Raw genomic sequence first — 21,518 nt, 5'->3', positions numbered from 1 at the left:
TCTACACCACTGCATAGTGCAGCTTTGACACAAAAATTGGTTGTAATACTGGATGTGCTATTCATGAGACCAACGTTTTGACAGAGGCACAGACACTTCCAAGCAATGGATAACATAAGTTCTGAATTAGATGATTAGGCTAGTTATAAAAAAAAAAATGCTCTATTTGGAAAAAATGGTGGAAAAGATATGTTCTCAGAAGCATCTAACAGAACAATTAGATAATTATTCAAAATCCACCATGGATAATTTTTTATGAGGGCAATGTTTATACAGTACAGGGGGAACGGTTTATATGGAGGGTCAACATTTGACATTGTTCGATTGATTTAAAACATTACACAAACATGTATTACGTCATAGTGATTAAAATAAGGGATCATATTTATACAATACTAAATGCATGATAATCTGGCTCATAATTCTAGGCTGATACAATTCAGCTAGAGTAAACAATTGGTGGTTACCCTTATAATATAAGAGTCATATGGGTAAAAAACAGATATGTGATGCAATCAAGCAAAATCAGTTGGAACTCAGAAATATCGAATTTTCAGTTTCTTATATTATAGTAAAATATTTTGCAGAAAATCCCATTGAAATTGAACATCCAATTCCAAAGATATGAGCAATTAAAGAGTTTCCAAAACAAGAGGAAACAAAAGGAAATATGTCCTTTGTTTTGCTATATCTCAAAATCAATAATCCCCCTAGTCCCGACTGATTTTGCTTGATCGCATCACATATTATGAAATGGTTTCAAATTTTTTGTTTTGTAAATAATGACCAAAAGTTATGCCTACAATGTACAAGAAACATAAGAAATAAAATAATAATAGTGACCACAGTTAAAGCATACAACAAACTATTCTGAACAATGCAACATATTCTTTAACATTTTAGCATATTAAACACAATATTTTGTAATTGTGTCCCCATTCAGGGAAAATCCCCTGAGGAAAATCCAACAATGTTTTTGTTACTTCCAGACAATAACATGTGCACTTAACTGACGTTTATCATTTGAACTACAACAAATTCATCATTAACCACCAAGCTCGCAGAACACATTGTACTTTTAAAGACTTTCGTAGCTTGGATTCAGTTAATAACAGCTAAACTTCATTTGCATTCTGGCAAGTATGTGAGAAACACTTTCTAGGGGAGCTTGTAACAAGCTCATAAAAAGAACTCATCTCAGCTCTGATGCCAACATTTTTGGCAAAATTGTATCTTTTTTCACATAATTATTTTCTAATCTATCTAAGGTGAATACCGTAAAGATTCGCTTAATGGTGCACTTGCGTTCATTTGCCTTGAAGTAAATTTCATGTGCAAATAGAGAGCTCCCTCCTCTGCAATCCCAAAAAGAATTAAGGTTCCGTGCACTTATTAGCTGGTGGAAATTTACGGAGGGCACTTTTGTGCCAAAAAATTCCACTTATGCCAAGAGAGCCCTAAGCGCCATTAGACAAACCTTTCCGGTAGAACCCAATGTTTTCTCAAGAATATCTATCAAGAAACAGCATTGACATCTCTTCTTGTTTTCAGCTCATACTACATCACAAGCTATGGTGAATGTTAGGTTTCAAATATTTCAACAAATTTGGTCACTCTTGTGGAAAAATGAGTTAGCTTGAAATTCACCTGGACAAAGAACTTACTGCTAATTGCCTTGATGTAACCTGTATGCAAACTCTGGGAGCTGATCCTGGCTGTGAAGGTCAACTGTAGAATGTCAAGGGTGTGCACTTCTAAGCAATTGTTGTTAAATGGGTTATGGAATGATGTATTAGCCATAGTGGTCAGTGACAACCTGTAAAGGCTTGTGGATCGACATCTAGGCATTGTGCCTGTGTGTAGCACACTATAAATCACTGCGTTTTTGTTTGTTTTTACAAGTTATTAAAATAATTTTTACTTGATGAGAAAACAATCTTTATATCTGGAATAGCTTTCAACTGATGCAGGGGCTATTCTAGAAGAAAAAAGTCACTGCACGTTAGCAAACGTAAAATCTAAAAGATCAGCTAGCGGAGACAAGCTTGAGGGGAAGGGGTTGCTGGCAGAGGGGGCTGTCTCCCCTTGAATTCTGTAAACTTTTACAAATCACGCGTTACAATCACACATTTTATTGACTCATTTTTGATGTTAAGGGCTGAGAGCTAAGAGCACACCACTCAGACATACCAAATTGCATTCTGATTACGAGGAATAGCCTTAACTGATATCAAATGATTTTGAATTTTTGAAATTTGCGATATAATACAAATTTTATAAGTTATATTAAAAATGACATTTTGACATTAACAATCCCAAGTAAAATTTATCAATCTAATGATATGCACTTAAAGTTGAAAATTGATTCATGTCTGGTTCACTAATGTATTTCACTAATTCATTTCATTTTTAATTACCTACAGCTCCATGAAAGTACACACTAAGATCATAAATGTTATTAAGTTTATGGTATTGATGGTATTGATATGCAAAAACGAATACAATCTCTGCCAAAATGAATAAAATGCGCACAGGTGCCTACAATTGCACAAATTAATATCTGTAAAATATAATAATAATATAAAAATCCTTTTTATTTACTTAGAAAGGTAATAGGTTTCATTTAAAATATCATTCCATTTAATTGAATTGTCATTATTGAAAACTCCATAAAAGTACATAGAACCTCTTTATTAAATGTTGAATGAAATGCACACGTGTCCCTACCATCTTTTAACCTGTCGCACAGTAGCGTAAAGTCTCACAATGTGAATGTGATAAAATTTCTGCAACTTAAGTGATACAAAGGTGCATAAGTTGTTTGCAAATTGCATAAAAAGTTGCATACAAATTCATTACAAAAGATTCAACACACTCTTCTATAGTGCTCAACTTAAAACACTAGATGTTCAGTCCATAAACAGGGTGTTTATTTTCTACAAGCAATATACAGGGTGAGTCCAAAAGTGCAAAGAATCCATCTTTATTTTATAACCAGATTGAACTTTTAGGATTTAAAACACGTGATATATTCATTAGTGGCCTTGTGTGAAAAAACGTAGTAATTAGCACTTGCCGTTCTGTTTTATGACACATTTTACAGCGATACACAATTTTAATGCTTGTCCACGAGACATCTAAACTTTGAATGTCAGCACACTATACTATCATACTATTTAAATAGTTAGTTGAACCGAAGACAGGAATTGAAAGAACGCAAAAAAAAACCACCTTGATTTAAGTTAAAGCCAGTTTAAGATCTTGTGTCCTTATTTAGCATTGTGTGCTCTCATTCAAATTATGGTACCTACGTGGACAAAGAGTTAAAATGGGTGTCGCCAGAAATGACTCATAAAAGTTTAAGGGTTATTATATGGTCTTTAAAGGTTTCCTTGAGCATATGGAGAAAAGCCGCGCTTTTAGCCTTTTTTCACATTAATTTGGCCATAAGTATTGTAGATTTTGATTATAAAAAGTCCCGCTGCCCCTGCTACCAGGTCTGTATGCCGATAGGCTGCGCACTTGCTTTTTTTTTTATTGGTGTCCCCGGTGGCATATCAGGGTGAGCGGCGATGAAAATGTTCCTGATGGTCATGATTTTTGGTCTGTTTTATTGCGCCGAAGCGCGCAAAACCTTTCCATTTTACACTATTTTAGCACAAACAAAGGTGATATGTTGTTGTAATTTGCAACATTATACTATTTTGCCCCAAATTAAGGTGTTTATATGGTCTAAAAAAGAAGATGCACAGGGCAATTCTGGACAATTTCTGTCCGGTATATGAAGCTGCCCCCCACGCCTGTTGCTTGGATTTTCTCGTCCAGTGGCTTTGCACCACGGTGACCAAAAAATAGGGAGGAGAGGGTGTTACCAGAGGCGTTGTTCTTGATTTTCCCTGCCAATTGAATGTTTGACTGATCGCCACAAACTATACAATATAGGATTTCCCGACTAGATCAGACTTGCTTTGTGGAGGAACTTCTTTAATTTCTTAGTCATTTTTCGGGCTGAAACTAGTATAGAACTATTTTAAGCACAGATTTTTTTATTCTCATTGCACGAACGTGCATTAGGAGGCACGTTAAAATAGCCCCTGAACTGATGACTTGCTTCACTTGGGATTGTATACAAATAACCTATCCTATCCAAGCCAATACTGGTGATTGCCATGACTACATCCAATTCCAGACAAATATGGAACTCATTTTTCATCAAGAGTGACATAAATTTGAATCAGTATTCAATTCTAATACATTAGTAACAACTACAATCTTGGAAAGTCTGGAAAACTGTCACCCCCCTGTAATGATGAGAAATGCCAATGTCTTCAGCAGTTTCCTAATATGTTCCAACATTGATTGATGGGGAGAGGGGAAGAGTTACATGTAGAAGTCATGTTTGTTCCCAAACACAATAATTACCATAATCATATCAAATTCTGCACAGAGTGTGCAAAGAGTTCCAAGTACTTTTTTCAGAGATTGGTAGCTTGAATATAAATTTCCAGCAATACTCAACTATTATGGTAAAAGCTGCCAAAAGTTGTTTTTTCTGCATGTTTTTCAACTTTCAACTTTCCTGCATGATCTACCATATTCATTCCATTAAGCACCCATGCCTCAATAGGCGCCCATCCACCTTTTTTCAACTTACCAGAATGTGATATTTTAATCTTATTTAAGAAAAATAATGTACAAAAAACTTCCCAGGCGCTTAAATGGAACAAATATGATACTTGAACACAATTGTCATTTGCATCAAAATATTGAGCATCATAAAATTTTAATTTATACTAGTAAGTTCTACACTTTTGTGGATCTGATGAATAATAGACTGGTTATACCTGTAAATCACTCTGAGTCGCTACTTATGATACCTCTAAGATTGGCAAAATGGTCTATCTGTGGTTTCAATGGGCTTGCTTTTTTTTTGGAGTGCGCTTCAGGTACATACTGTGTACATTGGCCCTCTTTGAACGACCTGCAAAAAGGTACACAATACATATCATCGTTATATTTCTATGCATGACTAATACACATTTGTTATGGAGAAGACCGTTAGTAATTCAAACCAATGGGCTATTCAGCTCAAATCTATACACCCAATGGAAGACATGATCTTAATTTCCCACAGAGGTGTAGATTTCAAATGGAGTTACCCATTCAGATAACCCCATTTGAATTTCACACTCCCTGTATGGAAGCTTAAGGTCATGTCTTCCATAGGGGTGTATGGATTTCAACTGGAATAGCCCAATAACCAAGCTATTGAAATATATCGAGGGTTCAGAACCAGAAAGCCGTAACTCACTATGATCAGCTCTAACAAAATGAGCATAAAGTTGACTTTTTGCTTTGGCTTTCAAAAATCAATATTTTCTCTACAATGCCTTTTGTTTTCTATTGAATTTTGTCATGATTAATGGACTGTATCTTCTATACTGCCCTGACAACTTAAAGCGCTCCACAGACTCCGAGTATTACACGTACAATATTGTATGCAACATATCTACGTTATTTAATCTATTGCCATTCTATTTCCAGTAATGTTTAAGTTCTAACGAACGTTTGATGACGAAAAATTGATAATATGTTACATATAATATCTAGTAGAAATATATTATCGATTTTACGTCATCAAACATTCGTTAGAACTTAAACATTACTGGAATTAGAATGGCAATAGATTAAACGACGTAGATATGTTGCATACAATAATTTACATACAATAAAAAGTCTGAATACTGCTTTATGCTCATTTTGTGGGGGCAGGTGATTGGGAGTCGAGGCTTTCTGGCTCTCAACCCTCGATATACCTGTTTCAACAACATGGGGGTGCAAAATTTCTGAAATAAATATTTATACTTTTATTGGCATTTTGTACAATGGCTTTTTTACAATCCAGACTTCAATGCTGTGAAGGAGCCATTAGCCCAAGAATAATTTTGAAGACCAGAAATAATTACGATCAACAACCTACTTTTTCAGTTCAGTTTTAGTTTATTCGTTTTCACTCACCATAATACAGTAAAATATTACATGTATATGTGTGAGCAAAGGAAATATAGAAGCTATCCTGAAATTCAGCAAAGAGGGGTTGCAGAGCATACAAAAAATTAAAAGAGAATATCATGAAGAAAAATATCTGAATATGACCTTGAACACCACCGATATATGAAAGTGTTTTCCCATAGTGCCATAGACTTAGATCTTGCCCAATATTTTGGTAAGGGGATGCCCTCCCCAATTAATCAATTCGATATTATAGACTGTATGAGGACACTGTTTATACAGTACAGGGTGAAAGGTTTATAGAGGTAATCTATAGGGTTAATAAAGGTTAATAAAGGTTTGTCTCTCAAGCCCATGCTTTATATGAAAGCTATCCAAGCGTGTATGCACTGGACCTTTTTACAGACCTTTTTAAATGGCTGCATAGTGGGAAAAAAATTAGAAAGTGAGCTAAAATCATGCACACAAAAAAAATATAAAATCCTGCATAGAACTTATTTTACTAAAATACACAAACATTGCACATAGCTTGTGCAAAATCGCAAACCCATGTCTTTTGAGATAGTGAAAGTTGAGGATGCTAAACATATTTTCAATCAGTTTTGGACTTGTAGCTGATGTAAATTTATTTTTTTATTTATCTAAATGTTTTCACAACATGTTGACAGAGTATTCGACGCATAATTCTCTGATTTATTTATCAGGATTGTTCTCAAACAATATGACCAATCACATCAATATTAAAACAATCATTTTGTGACTTTATTTTAATGCAAGTTTCAAATCAGACTTGGTTCTGAGTTTATTAAATGGACTTGTCATATTACAAGAACTTTCAAAATTTGAAAGACAAAAACAATGTTACAGTTGAGCATGAAATGATAGCATTGAAATTATAAGGAAATCCAATTTCCAAAATAGTGAACCATTTAGATTTTTCCTGTTACACAACCAATTTTAACAATAGAGGGCAGACTTTCACCTCATCAACCAATTTAGCAATTATACTTTTGTCACAATGGGTAACAAACCTAACCCTCAATATATACAACACATGTGATAATCTTCAAACAGCCAAGTTTGTAGCCTAATGTAATCACAATTACATTCCTGCAAACATAACTGAAATGGCCTGGAGATGCTGGGCCAGAGCTGTGTCCAAACTATGTATGTCGATGGTGCATGGAATGTGTACTGACACCCAAACACAGTTTGCAGAATCCAACCTTCTTATAACTAAATAAGACTCTAATCTGGTAGGATTTATAGTCATCACAAATGGCTGGTAAAGAGATTGATATCATATCTAATACAATGGATCAAGCAATATAAGACATATGTTGGAAAAAAGGGATTTTTGTTAAGTCCAAAATGGTAACATTCTTTTTATAAGTCATTGCTTTCCTCAGTGTAAAAATAGCAGTACCGTAAGAACTGATGTAACACCCAATTTGGATGAATATAATAAGTTTATTTTGCTTAATTACACTTTTACAGGTGACTTAAAGAACTAGAAACTATATGACATACCAGATGATGAATTGCAGCTGATGATGTTGTGTGTATCCAATTCTGCTAATTCTGCAGCTTGTTCCCTTTTATCCTTATCTTCTTACACCTGTCAATAGATGGCTGGCCTAAATATCAACCAGAATAAAGACAACATACATTGAGTTAGAATTTACCCTTTTCTCAAATTTGCTTGTTTTAGCTCAAATTTTCTTGTTTTAGATACCCTATTCATGTTAGTATGTACAATGCTTTGATCTCTAAAATGATCTTTTTACATGAATTTTCTGTTCACGGATGACACACACTGGTCATTGAATAGTGGCTCCGCTGGGACACTGTAAAACTGCTGAACAAGTTACGCATACAAATATATGCAAAATTTCCTGCTCGCTCATGTTACATGCATATATATCTAGAGTGCCATTCAAGGTTTGCAAATTGGGTTCCATACAAAGCATTGGGCATGTGCAGGGGTGGGGGCAAGGATTATTTGGCAGGTTGAGGGGGAGGCCAGCAACATTGCCTAAATGTAATAATTACAAATGTTTGTGTGGCTCATATAACTATGTATAACTTAACAGCATGTTGCTAAATAAAAGCACTGGGCACCTGCGTGTGCTCTGTGGCAAGATAAAAAAAAAAGATTTGAGACTGAACATCATATTAACCATACTCTCTTGAGCATAGCTAGTTACTGCTAAATTGTTTGTACAAAGTATATAAAAGTATACAATGGTAAAATGCTGTACCTTTGATACCAACTTCCTTAAGTATATCCTTGAGTTTCTTCACTTTGGCATTCTCACTGCGACAATCTTCAAAAACAGCTTTATAATTCTTATATACTCCACACATGCGTATGTATCGCTTCAAACTGGCTATTCTTTCACTATCTTTCTCGCCTCCTGTCTGTGTGGATTTCAGTTTCTGCAAGAACATTTTAAGAGAAAGGAATCAACTTGTTGTGACGCTACTTTTCCTTATACATGTATGTCAAACCAAATTTACAGCTTAACTTTATTTATAGGTTAATAAATGCATATCACTTGTTGGGAGTCAAACTGTACAAAATAATGCACGCGTAGTGAGAAGTTGATACGTCTAATTCACAAGCCCTGACGGGGAGCGCGTTAAACGCATCAACATCTCAGTACAAGTGCATTATTTTGTACAATTTCTCGAGCAACATGTGATCCGCATTTATTTACATATTTTATACACAAGAAAAAAATTCCATGATTTTTGACATTTTTGGCAAAATTGTCAGTAAAACAATTGCAAAATACAAGCAAATATAAATGCAAAAACACACAAGAAAAATGCATGTGTCCGCAAGTACTGTGCGTAGTACGCGGAGTATGTGCCCTTGCATATATACATAATCAATACATGTTTCGCATTTTCTAACAGTTGCTCTGATTGGTTCTCGCTATCCATGAGTGTATAAATGAGTAATAAATAATACAGCTATCACATGAGGTGTACTTTTATTTAGAAAGTTGACACCTCCATTCTTGGATAATTTGAATATCACTAACAGTAAACAATTTATGCCCAAAATGCTAGGTGATTGATGCTTCAGACAATTGCAGGCATTCTGGCATTAAGGGTAGACGAGGTATTGTTGGTCGAAGCAACTTAAAAATCAATTTTCATTATCTAGATCAATATATTATTGACAATTAACACCTTGATGTTTTGCAAAAGTTCATTCTACAAATCGTATACTTTGCAAACTTGCTTAATTTATTGTTGTTAATGAGTTTTACATTTTACAAAAGTGTTGTTGTTTCAGCCCTCTTTACAACGTAACTCAAGAACCGCAGCACCTATAAAAGTATATCTGTGATATTTCAATTCTTCTACACGCTCGCTATGAATTCAGCAATGCAGTTTTTGCCAAAGCTCACTACCATTCGTAAGATGCTGTGAACTACCAAATCACAACAGTTTAAAATAATTAATAACCTTAAAATAACCTAAACATTAGAATTTCCCACAATACATTTCTTTCAAGAGACATCTTGAGGATCAACTCTTTACTTTAAATGATTTTCTTGTCACCCTATTGAGCTTGATAACAAATGTATTTTACACAAGTAGAATAAACACAGATCAAGAAAATCATTTAAAGTAATTAATTCATGAAACTTACTACAAACATTATCCTGGACACATTACAATGCAACAGCTTAAAGCCATGTTATAACATTTCCATGAAAATAGATACTGCTTGTCCATAAAATATGTGACACGATCTGGTCCATGGGGCCAAAGGAGGCAGTTTTGACAATGAGATATACAATAGGCTATCATTTACTGAAAACACCAAAGGCCTAGCATGCTTGGTTCTTAAGTTACAAAGTTTTTGATGTCTATTTTCTTATGTATTTTATTGTTTTTTACTCCATATTTTCACCTTTATCTCAGTTTCAAATTTGCCGCCTTTGGCCCCCATGGACCAGATCATGTCATATATATAAGCTTTTACTGTCAGATATGAACCCTTTTAATTTTGAGCCGAATAACTGAGGTAAAGCAAAGAAAACTGAAATTTACTACCAGAGCAGATATCGCCGATGCATGTCACTCTTTCGGTTGTGCTACTGCACGGGCCTTTGATGTGTGTGTACCATCCCACACGCCTCATATTTCCATCGTAATAATAAAATGACGGTTCCTGCGTTTTGATCAAAATCACGAATTTTGACAAAACTATAGCACCTAAAGTCGTGATTTTTGCAGGGCATGTTAGTTTAATGATATATATTACAATCGTATAAAAAACAGAATTTTGAAAAATATTGAGGGCGTCCTTCTCAGCAAATGTTATAATATGGCTTTAATTCTTCATTGTTCTTAATTTTTGTTTTAGGGCACAATCTGAGACTCTCTTAATAAATATTATGTCTCCATTCATACCTTCTTAGATCTCTTTCTTGAAGATTGTTTTTTCTTTCCAGAATGTTTTTTGTTCTCCTCCTCAGATGAATTGTCAGATGCACTACTCTCATCACTCTTTTTTTTCTTCTGTTGTGGTGAATGGAAAATTAAGTAACACAATAAATTAATTAGAACATGTATAATACAATGTTGGAAGATCACCGAGACAATTCCACGCTGGGTACAGATTTACAAAAACATTAGAACTTAATGTTGATCCCAAGATGTTCATATACCTCTTACAAACCAGGATGTTGATATAATTCCCTCTACAAACTTACACACCATCTCATGATAAATCTATCACTACGCTTGTGGGAGTCTGTAGATAATCAATATCCCGCCCACCCGCCCTTGCCTAATAATATTACTCTCTGAAGCCAGCAGTGAGGGACAGAATTATTTCCCCATTAGCACTCATGAAACACACATTTTTTCTCTCATCCGATTGGTTAAAAAAAGTATTAGTATCTTTTCTATCAGCTTTAAATAACACTGTGTCCTACTTCAAATAGTACACTCTTCCATGTTGTTATTTGTTAACAATCAAAAGACACAAATCTAAGACGGTTATGTGTTCAATAATAGTTACCTTTTTTGATGACTTGTCCCCAGATGCCTTCTTGGACGATCCTTTCTTCTGAGTAGATTTTGTATTCTCCTCATCAGAAAGGTCTGATAAACTGCTTATGCTGCTCACACTGTCAGATTCACTGTCTGCTGTCTTTGTGGATTTCAGTCTCTGCAAGAAAAAGAGAAAGGAATAAACATTTTGTGACACACTACTTTTCCTTATACGTGTATGTACAGTTATCACACAAGTTTTTTTTTATTTTAAAAGTTGACCTTAAAAAATATCAACCTTGCTAATAAATATTTCTCTATGAAGCCAGCAGTGTGGGACAGAATATTTCCCCATTGGCAGTCAATTTTGTACACCTCACGAAACACAACTTTTTTTCTCTCATCCAATTATTTTAAATAAGTATTAGTATCTTTCCTATCAGCTTTATTGACATATTGTATCCTACTTCAAATAGTACACTATTCCATGACATATTGGTTATTTCATCATCATCAGCCATTGTCGGTCCACTGCTGAATGAAAGCCTCAGCATGTCTCCGCCAGGTAGCTCTATCTCTCTCATTGCTGAAAACAATCAAAAGACACAAATCTAAGACGGTTATGTGTTCAATAATAGTTACCTTTTTTGATGACTTATCTCCAGATGCCTTCTTGGAAGATCCTTTCTTCTGAGTAGATTTTGTATTCTCCTCATCAGAAATGTCTGATAAACTGCTTATGCTGCTCACACTGTCAGAATCACTACCATTAGACTGTAATAAACAAACAAACAGTACTGTGATTACACTAAGTAGTAAATCATTCATCTGGACTTACTATTTCATGATAGCTTTGGTGTCATCCATTCAGAGTCAGACAATACAGCTTGAAAATCTGTCTCAGATGAGACATAATACTGCAGCCATCTCAAAATAGAAGCCCTCTGCTGATGAACAGATTAACCTTAACGCCAAAAAATACCACAAGGAAAACCACTGTGCACACATGATGCCATGATGCAATCAACACAAGTCATATATACACACACAAAAACCGGTGGCTACTGGACGGTGATCTTGTGCTTGGCACACAAGGGGTCCCAGGTTCAATTCCTGAGGGTACCAAATGACTTCTTTGTTCATCTTCTATATCTCCTTTTTTTCCCTTCCAATAGCAAAATACCATGGGCCATGTTAGGAATTGTTTTCACAGTTCAATTTTTTCTAATCGGGGACTTCTACCGTACCCTTTATATAAATTTGGCATGTTCAGAAAGGGGTGAAAATTTGACAACTGGGGATGACCATGGTTGTCACAAAGTCCTCATATGCTGTGAAAAACACACACAAATGTCCCCTATAGGTAGAAAAAACAAATGCAGTCACTCAGATAGTCAGAGATGTATAATTATGTTAAGCCAAATGTGTCTACTTCCAAACAACACTTGATGCTCTTGACCAAGGAAATCACATCAATATTGAGACAAAATCTAGGAGATGTATCACTGATGTCATATGTACTAACTCTCTGTGCCATGGAAGGAGACAGTATTAGGCAGGCAAGGGAAAGAGAACCACATACATAAAAACAATCAAAGCTTTTTAAATTTCTTGGTTCTGTTGACGTTGGTTGGCAGTCAGTTGGCACAAATAAAAAATGCATGGGATTAATTTTTCCAACAAAAGTCAATATCAAAAGGGTTGAGCTTTTTGATGCTAGAGTATTAAAAGCTCTGTCCTGACTTCTTTAGATGAAACTTTAAGTAAATCCTACTCAAAATCAGAACATAATTTGTTACACTTAGTGGCAACTAAAATTTCATCATCAAAAACCATGTTACCTTTCTAGTGGGTTTCTTCTTCTTGTCACCATTCAACAAGTTCTTCTTGATAGACTTTCCACTCTCTTCTTCATCAGAAACAGTCTCCTCAGATTTTGTTCTTGATAGTTTACTTTTCTTGACAGCACTCCTCTTCTTTACGCTTGATTTTGTTACCAATGGCTCGTCATCTGATGAATCTGACTCCATATTGGACCTTGATAGTTTCTTCTTATTCTTCAAGTTACTGTTCTTCTGGTTCTTTTGTTTGGTTTCTGTCCATTCCTTATCAGAATCTTCTTCCTCATCAGGACTGTTGATGCTACTCTCACTGTCAGATTCATTGTCATCATCACTTGTTGCTTTCTTTGAGTGCTACCAACAAAAATGAAATGGACAAAAATTGACAAACAAGTTGAATTAATAATTACAAAATTGTGGAGGATGTGTTCTCACAATTAAAAGGTTTCTTGAGACTAACATTTCATAAATCATAATTGTTCAACATTATACTGGTCAGCAATGGTCAGTCACAGCCAGTACTCACTTAGCCCTCTTGAATGGCACTTTAAACATTTTCCCAAAAATCAACTGGTACTAATAATATCACCCTAGTCACAACGTTGGTGAAAGGTACAACTTTGTCTAACAACAACACCACAACGTTCCATGAAATCAAGACATTGTAACAAGCATACATGTAAATGATTACACATGCTATATAATAACATACATAGTATATACAATCTGATACTAATATTATCAATATTAGAAAATAATTCAATAAACTTGGCAACTACAATTTTATTAAAACACATGTTACCTTTCTAGTGGTTTTCTTCTTGCCACCATTCAACTTGTTCTTCTTGATAGACTTCCCACTCTCTTCTTCATCAGATTCTTCAGATGCATCATCAGATTTTGTTCTTGATAGTTTACTTTTCTTGACAGCACTCCTCTTCTTTACACTTAATTTTGTTACCAGTGGCTCATCGTCTGATGAATCTGACTCCATATTGGACCCTGATAGTTTCTTCTTATTCTTCAAGTTGCTGTTCTTCTGATTCTTTTGTTTGGTTTCTGTCCATTCCTTATCAGAATCTTCTTCCTCATCAGGGCTGTTGATGCTACTCTCACTGTCAGATTCATTGTCATCATCACTTGTTGCTTTCTTTGAGTGCTACCAACAAAAATGAAATGGACAAAAGTTGACAAACAAGTTAAATTAATAATTACAACATTGTGAAGGATGAGTTCTTACAATTAAAAGGTTTCTCAAAACTTTTCACAAATCATAATTGTTCACAATTATGCTGGTCAGCAATGGTCAGCCACACACCCAGTACACTTACATATAGCCCTTTTGACTGGCACTTTAATGTTTTCCAAAAAACAACAACCTAGCATTAATCACCCTGGTGACAACCCTGGTTGTATACAACTTTGTCCAAAGCACAACACCACAGCATTCCATGAAAGCATAACATTGTAACAAGCATACATGTAAATGATTACACATGCTATAACACTCCATGAAAATGGCGTACATATACAATCTGATACTAATATTCTGCTGGAATCTTGGGGATTTGTGGGAAGCATTTGAGCTTTTTTGATTTGGAGTCAGCTCACTGATATTGTCCTCTGACTCCTCTCTACCTAAAACTTACATGCTACTCGCAACCAGAAAATAATTCAATAAACTTGGCAACTACAATTTTATTAAAACACATGTTACCTTTCTAGTGGTTTTCTTCTTGCCACCATTCAACTTGTTCTTCTTGATAGACTTCCCACTCTCTTCTTCATCAGATTCTTCAGATGCATCATCATATTTTGTTTTTAACAGTTTACTATTCTTGACAGCATTCCGCTTCTTTTCACTTGATTTTGTTACCAGTGGCTCGTCATCTGATGAATCTGACTCCATATTGGACCTTGATAGTTTCTTCTTATTCTTCAAGTTGCTGTTCTTCTGATTCTTTTGTTTGGTTTCTGTCCATTCCTTATCAGAATCTTCTTCCTCATCAGGGCTGTTGATACTACTCTCACTGTCAGATTCATTGTCCTTATCACTTGTTGCTTTCTCTGAGCGCTATCAACAAAAATGAAATGGACAAACGTTGACAAACAGGTTTATTACACATTTCGTCGACGGGTCCTTAAAGAACTTTAGCAAAATTACCCTCGATTAGAGAAAAGCGAGGGTAATTAATTTTGTTTCACTGGTTTCATTTTCTGATATTGCATTTCATAATTTGATCTTATATACCTCGACACCTGCTGATGTTTGACCTTTTGCATGTCAACACATACCTGGTGCTCTGGAGGTCAGCTGGGCAGGGGAGTGAGTTTCAGGGCTGGAATTGCCAGAGGGCATATAGTATGGTGACCCAAGTGAAGTCCACCTGGTTAGGATGACAGATTGACCACTGTGTTTTTAAGACTAACTTTCACGCTCATGGCAATTGCCATGGCAACTGGCTGTCAAAGCTGAAAACATTTTGAAGAAAGCATGGATTCAAAAGTTTTAAGGATATGTACATGAAATGAAAATTGTGAAGGACAAGTTTCTACAATTAAAGATATCTTGAGATTAACATTTTATAAAGCATAATTTTCATAATTGTTTCTTTCATGATTTCTTCAGTCAATGGCAAGGGTGTCAATATGCCGGTCAGCCACAGATGGTCAGCACTCAGTGCTAATTAATGACTGACTCTTTGCTCACTAATATCACCCTCGTGACAACCATGGTCAAAGGTACAACAACAACACCATACAGTTCCACAAAATCAAGACATTGTACAAGCATACATACATGTGCAATCGTGCATGACTATATAATAACACTCCAGGAAAATGACACACCATATTCCTTCTATTAACCGCTCAGGGCACTTAACAAAGTCATTTGAGTGGGTGCTTCTTTTATATTGTTTACATAATTGCATACACATTATGCAACAAATGGCCCAAAATATGGATTTTCTATGAAGATGGTTATGTGTTTGATATTGGATCCTGTATATAATGACAGGGGATCATGTGTAGTAAAGTTGCTGATTGGGCACTATAGGGGCATGAGCAGTTGTCAATGGAATGAATAAGATAGTATACAATCTGATACTAAAATTCTGCATAAATCTTGCAAGTTTTGCAGGAATTAGGTTTTTTTTTTTAATTTGGAGTATAATGAAAGGTAAGCCTGATACTGACCTCTCTAGGTAAAACTTGCATCTTACTCACTATCAGAAAATAATCCATTTCACTTGGCAACTAAAAATGAATGATCAAAAACCATGTTACCTTTCTAGTGGGTTTCTTCTGGTTGTCACCATTAGACTTTTCACTCTTTTCTTCATCAGATACATTCTCTTCTTCAGATGCATCAGATTTTGTTCTTGTTGGTTTACTATTCTTGACAGCACTCCTCTTCTTTACACTTAATTTTGTTACCAGTGGCTCGTCATCTGATGAATCTGACTCCATATTGGACCTTGCTAGTTTCTTTTTATTCTTCAAGTTGCTGTTCTTCTGGTTTTTTGGTTTGGTTTCTGTCCATTCCTTATCAGAATCTTCTTCCTCATCAGGACTGTTGATACTACTCTCACTGTCAGATTCATTATCACTTGTTGCTTTCATAGAGCGCTACCAGAAATAATGAAATGGACAAAAGTTGACAAACAGGTTAAGTAAGAATTACAAATTTGTGAACGAGCATATGTGTTCATCCATATCAAAACGATGCACTTGTCGGCTGCTACATGTGTCTCATTTCACATAATAGCTAGGAATAAATAAAAGACTCATATCAAGCGTAGGTCACTTCAAATCACCCCCAAGTCAAATTGTATAAGGAATGTTCTCTGTATTCCTAAACCATGTGACTTGGGATGATTTGAAGTGACCTCCACTTCGAAGATGAGTCTGGTTTTTATTCCTAACTATTATGTGAAATGAGACACATGTAGCAGCCGACAAGTGCATCGCTTTTGATATGGATGTACACATATGTAAATGATTACACATGCTATACAATAACACTCCATGGAAATGGCAAACATAGTATACAATTTAATAATGCAGTAATACCGTAGAGATTCGCCTAATGGCGCTATTGGCTTCCTTGACATAACTGGAATTTTAGACACAAACCAAAAGTGCCCTGTCGTAAAATCTCACCAGCAAATAATGGCACCGACGCTTATCTTGTTGGGATTTTAGAGGAGGGAGCTCTCTATTCATTTGTGAAATTTACCCTAAGGCAAAGGAACCCATGTACGCCATTAGGCGAATCTTTACGGTATTCTCCCTCGTAATCAGAGGCAACTTTGATGTTAATTTTTTTACTTTGCCCTCACTTCATTCAGATGTGAGTACCCACATGTACATGTAAGTCAAGTATCGCACAAAGAGGTCCATCCACTTTCTCCTTATCAGCAATCCCCTTGAAACATTCTGATTATGTCATTGAGATGTCACCAGTAAGCCACACTGCTTATGAAAATGTGTCGTTGTCTTCTGATATTGTTTTAAATTGACTCTTACCTGTGCAGACTTCTTGTTAGGCGTCCCATCATCACATATGTCTCCTAAGTCTTCTGACTGTTCTGATGAATCATCTGTGACTTTTGAACCCTTCTCTAAAATTCTGTCATTTTTGTCCAAGTTTGTCTTTTTCAGCTCATCAGATGTATCCATTTTATCATCATCTTCTTCATCTCCTTTGGGATTATTGTCTTTATTATCATTATCTAATGACATAACTTCTTTCCCATTAGTCAGATCACACGCCTCATCTGGAGATTTTATATTAGGTGGTGGCACATCAGGGTCTTTGTCCTTGTCTGTTTCGTTATCACTGTCATTTTCACAAGACTTTGTTGTTCCAATCTCAACCACCTTTGTGTCTCTTTTAGTTCCACACAATGGAGCATCGCTGTCACTTTCACTTCCTGTTTTCTGTAGCTTGGAGGATTTTGATTTAATTTGTTGAAAACCACCATCAGAGTCCTCCGACTCGGAGCTTGGAAGAACTATACGTTTTCTTTTCTTTGTACTTGCCATGTCAATGCGAATATTTACTGGTGTCTAAGACCTGTACAACACACAAGAAGAAATCAAAAATAACAAAAACCACTAGTTTTTGACACAGGGGAATCTCATGCTATTTCAACCTGTATACAGGTACACCTAAGAATCGATCATCTGAATTATGGTACTTTACACCTCCCAACTTATATCTGGTTGTCACCAGTAAATAATATCCTATGAATGAACTGAAGACACCAAATGGGAATGCGATCTTGATGTACAAATCCTGAAACAGCTCATAACAAATTCCTGTCTGCTCATGTCCAAAATAAGTGGGAAACTGCACAATTTTAGGACACTATGAAAGGCAACACATTTTTGGTATTTCTAATTAACATTTAGAAACACATGGTTGACCCACCATTTTTAGAGAACAATCATTTCTCTCTTTTTGATATCTTTGACAGAAAATTTAAAACAGGAACATTTTGTGAACACACCTATCTGTGGCAAAATTGCCCTCGATCGGTGCCCTGGGAAACCTTTCCCCTGTAAATGAAATAGTTCAAATTGAAGAAATGAAATTTCAGTGAGTGATACCATATATTCAAAAGAAAAGTTATGAAGATAATTGGCAAATTTAATTTATACCTCAAATACCATTTTAATTAGGCCAAAAAAAAATTGTTGTGTTGCCCTCAACCGTCTGACCCTAAATCCTGAAAAAGTTTTTTTTTTTTGAATGATGATTTTTACAGATTTGTTCAAAAACTCAATGTTTTTCACTTAAAATTAATATTTTATTGAAAGACTAGTCTTTAATTGATGTCTAACAGGTACCCAGAAGTCAAAATTGACAAATGTCCCCAATTGAAGAAGCATTATTTAATATTTGAGGGGATTTTTAAAACTGAAGGTTTAAAAAAAAAAAAAAAAAAAAGAAATCTGACCGTCCGACCCAAATTTCCCATTTTCCCACTTGAGGGCAACACAACAATATTTTTTTTGGCCTTATAGATGACAATGATCTGCCCATTTAAAAATATGTGGTACAAATGCAGAAACAACAGAATATTCTTAATTTCTCCACATTCCCCGGGATGGGAGGAGTACTTGGTTTACAGAGGTATATATTTTCAGAAGGGCAGCCAGGAGCAGCCAGGAAATTGAAACTCACGGACCGGTGCCCCCTCCCCAGCTAGTGAAAACATGTACACGCCACAGCTGATAATGCATTTGAAATTGCCTTCTTTTATAAAACCATTTCAGAGGAAATTCTACAATTTATCAGGGATTTTTATTGGATGGGTTATGGATGGCATATTTTTAAACGGAAAGTCATTAGTTCCAATCATCCTCCAGACCAGTGGCGTAGAGTTAGCAAATGTAAATCATGACAAATTGATGTAACACAAAGCCACCAAAGACAAGGTCACACCTGGACATGTTTGTCATTGACTTGGGCTTGGCCATACAGCGCATACGGTAAGGGGATGTGCAACAGCCCTTGAATTAACCCACGGCACCCATGGCATTTTTCCGTGGGTGCCCATCCCCATTGCCGCAATGCCCTCAAAATTTATATGTCCTTTACCCAAGGCAGTAACTTGCCGTGCCCTCTAATGAAGTTGCTGTCGGTGCCCCCAGCCCTGCCCCTTCATTATAAAATCTTCTATCTATGTTTGTGTGTGTTTTCTTCACTTTTGAGAAATTGCCTTGGTGCCCTTCTCAAATTTTCAACAGTTGCCATGATGCCCTCTTGAAGTATTACAAACTGCCATGTTGCCTTGCCTTTTCAGTGAAAATCCAAAAAAAGTTGCTGTGCCCCTTCAGATCCTTAATTCGAGGGCTGCTACGGTGCTATATTAACTATGAGGGGTAAATTTCCAAACGGCCTGCCAAAAATTGCTTGCCCCCCCCCACATGGATCGAATCTTAGTCCAAATAATCAGACCCAGAACAAAATATTAATTTCTGACATGATCGTGTTCTGGGTCTGAACTGTTTCCATTCGAAATCTTGATTCCAAATTGGACAAAAGAAGCACATGGCCCTACTTCACAGTTTTTTAATCCCCTATAGGTGACCCCCGGAGTGACGTCACAAGCCGTTGACCTCCGTTGACAACAAATCCGATTCAGAAGTCAAATTTGTAGTTTTCTGTGGTTTGTCCCTTTTCAAATCGGCCAAAATACTACCATTTCTATAACTTCTCGACATGGGGCCTCCAGCCAACAAAAAAAATAAAGACTCTCCTCTACATGTTCATGTGTTCAGCTTCACATAAAATGCAATTTTCGCCAAGTATTTAACCTTTATTTTACCGAAATCGCCCCAGAAATTAGCTCGATTCGAGTCAAAACAAAATGTAAACAGTCTGAATCAGCCTCTGCTACAAGTCTTCAACTAGTCGCACAGCTCCACGGTCTATTGTGGGTTGAAAAGCGTAAGTGTAGGCACTGTAGCGTCATGTAAAATAAGTACCCGGATGGCCGGGGTCACCTATTCATGTTGCGTGAATCACTCTATTGTGGACCATCCTTTTGTACCGGTACTTGAGTATTTGGACAAGCGGAACAGTTTTGACAGGCCCTTTGTCTACCTCTCTGTTTGTAAACAAACGAGGAGGTCGAAATTGTCCTCCTCTGCGAATACGAAAGGCAGCGTAATAGTACGGCACTAAGGGGTGGTGCAATAATTATGTGTACCCGGGGTGAATTCTCAAAATGGTCTGCCAAAATCGCTTGTCCCCCCCTGGCCGTGCCAAAAATCTTTGCCCCCCCTTCGACGTGCAAAAACCTTTGCCCCCCCCCTTTTGATGTGCCAAAAAATCTTTGCCCCCCTTACACATGCAAGATTTTGGGGAACCCGAATTTAAAACCTTAAATTGTCTTATCATATAGTGTGAGCGCAGGGAGCAGGAAATTTTGCATATTTGAACGTGTTCCTAACGCTTTCCTACACGCCTTTTAGGGCGTAATATAGAAACGGTGCCCAAAATATCTGTGCCAAAAATTGCTTGCCCCCCCCCCTTTCGACCTGCCAAAAATCGCTTGAACCCCCCTTTGACCTGCCAAAAAATGCTTGCCCCCCCCTTTGGCCTGCCAAAAATCTTTGCCCCCCTATAATTCACCCCGGGGTACACATAATTATTGCACCACCCCTAATCGAATCCATGGGTTCCTACAGTCTGAGGGTCGATGACGATGACCGGGCCGATGACACACATTCGATGGGTGTACCCCCCCCCTTGGCCTGCCAAAAATTGTTTCCTCCCCCCTTCTCGGCCTGCCAAAATAATCTTTGCCCCCTCCCTTTGTACATGTACCAAATTTTTGGGATCCCAATTTACAAAACATTGTGCCTAAGAAAAACAATTATCAAGCACGGTACTACAGCGTTGCAAAAAAAGTCAACATACTGATCTGCACACGCAATCAATATACTATTTCATGCTGATCTGTTAGCTTATTGTTATTGTCAAGATATAGGTTGATCGATATTGACCACATGATGTTCAAACTTACCAAAATAATGAGAAATTAACCCAAATTCAACGACAGAATGCACCGTTGTTAGTGATCGCAAGTTTCCCGGCAAATTTTGTGCGATGTTGTCGCCCACGCATGC

The 21,518-nt window shown here is 36.4% G+C and overlaps 1 protein-coding gene across 1 annotated transcript; it reads right to left on the bottom strand.

The window, feature by feature from the left end:
• Positions 1-4,087: 4,087 nt before the first annotated feature.
• LOC140162307 (uncharacterized) lies at positions 4,088-21,484 on the bottom strand. The gene is made up of 12 exons (XM_072185545.1): positions 21,416-21,484; positions 17,403-17,952; positions 16,161-16,502; positions 14,590-14,946; positions 13,675-14,031; positions 12,873-13,226; positions 11,674-11,805; positions 11,060-11,209; positions 10,447-10,554; positions 8,274-8,451; positions 7,543-7,649; positions 4,088-4,981 (listed from the first exon to the last, which is right to left on the bottom strand). Exons 2-11 carry the CDS (start codon positions 17,919-17,921, stop codon positions 7,588-7,590), a joined length of 2,559 nt encoding a protein of 852 aa, XP_072041646.1. The 5' UTR covers positions 17,922-17,952; positions 21,416-21,484; the 3' UTR covers positions 4,088-4,981; positions 7,543-7,587.
• Between the last annotated feature and the right edge of the window lie 34 nt (positions 21,485-21,518).

The sequence above is a fragment of the Amphiura filiformis genome, chromosome 1 (genome assembly GCF_039555335.1).
Source record: "Amphiura filiformis chromosome 1, Afil_fr2py, whole genome shotgun sequence".
In the NCBI taxonomy this organism is placed as follows: Eukaryota; Metazoa; Echinodermata; class Ophiuroidea; order Amphilepidida; family Amphiuridae; genus Amphiura; species Amphiura filiformis.
Note: the sequence above shows the minus strand (reverse complement) of the source record. Positions and strands in the feature narration are given on the sequence as shown.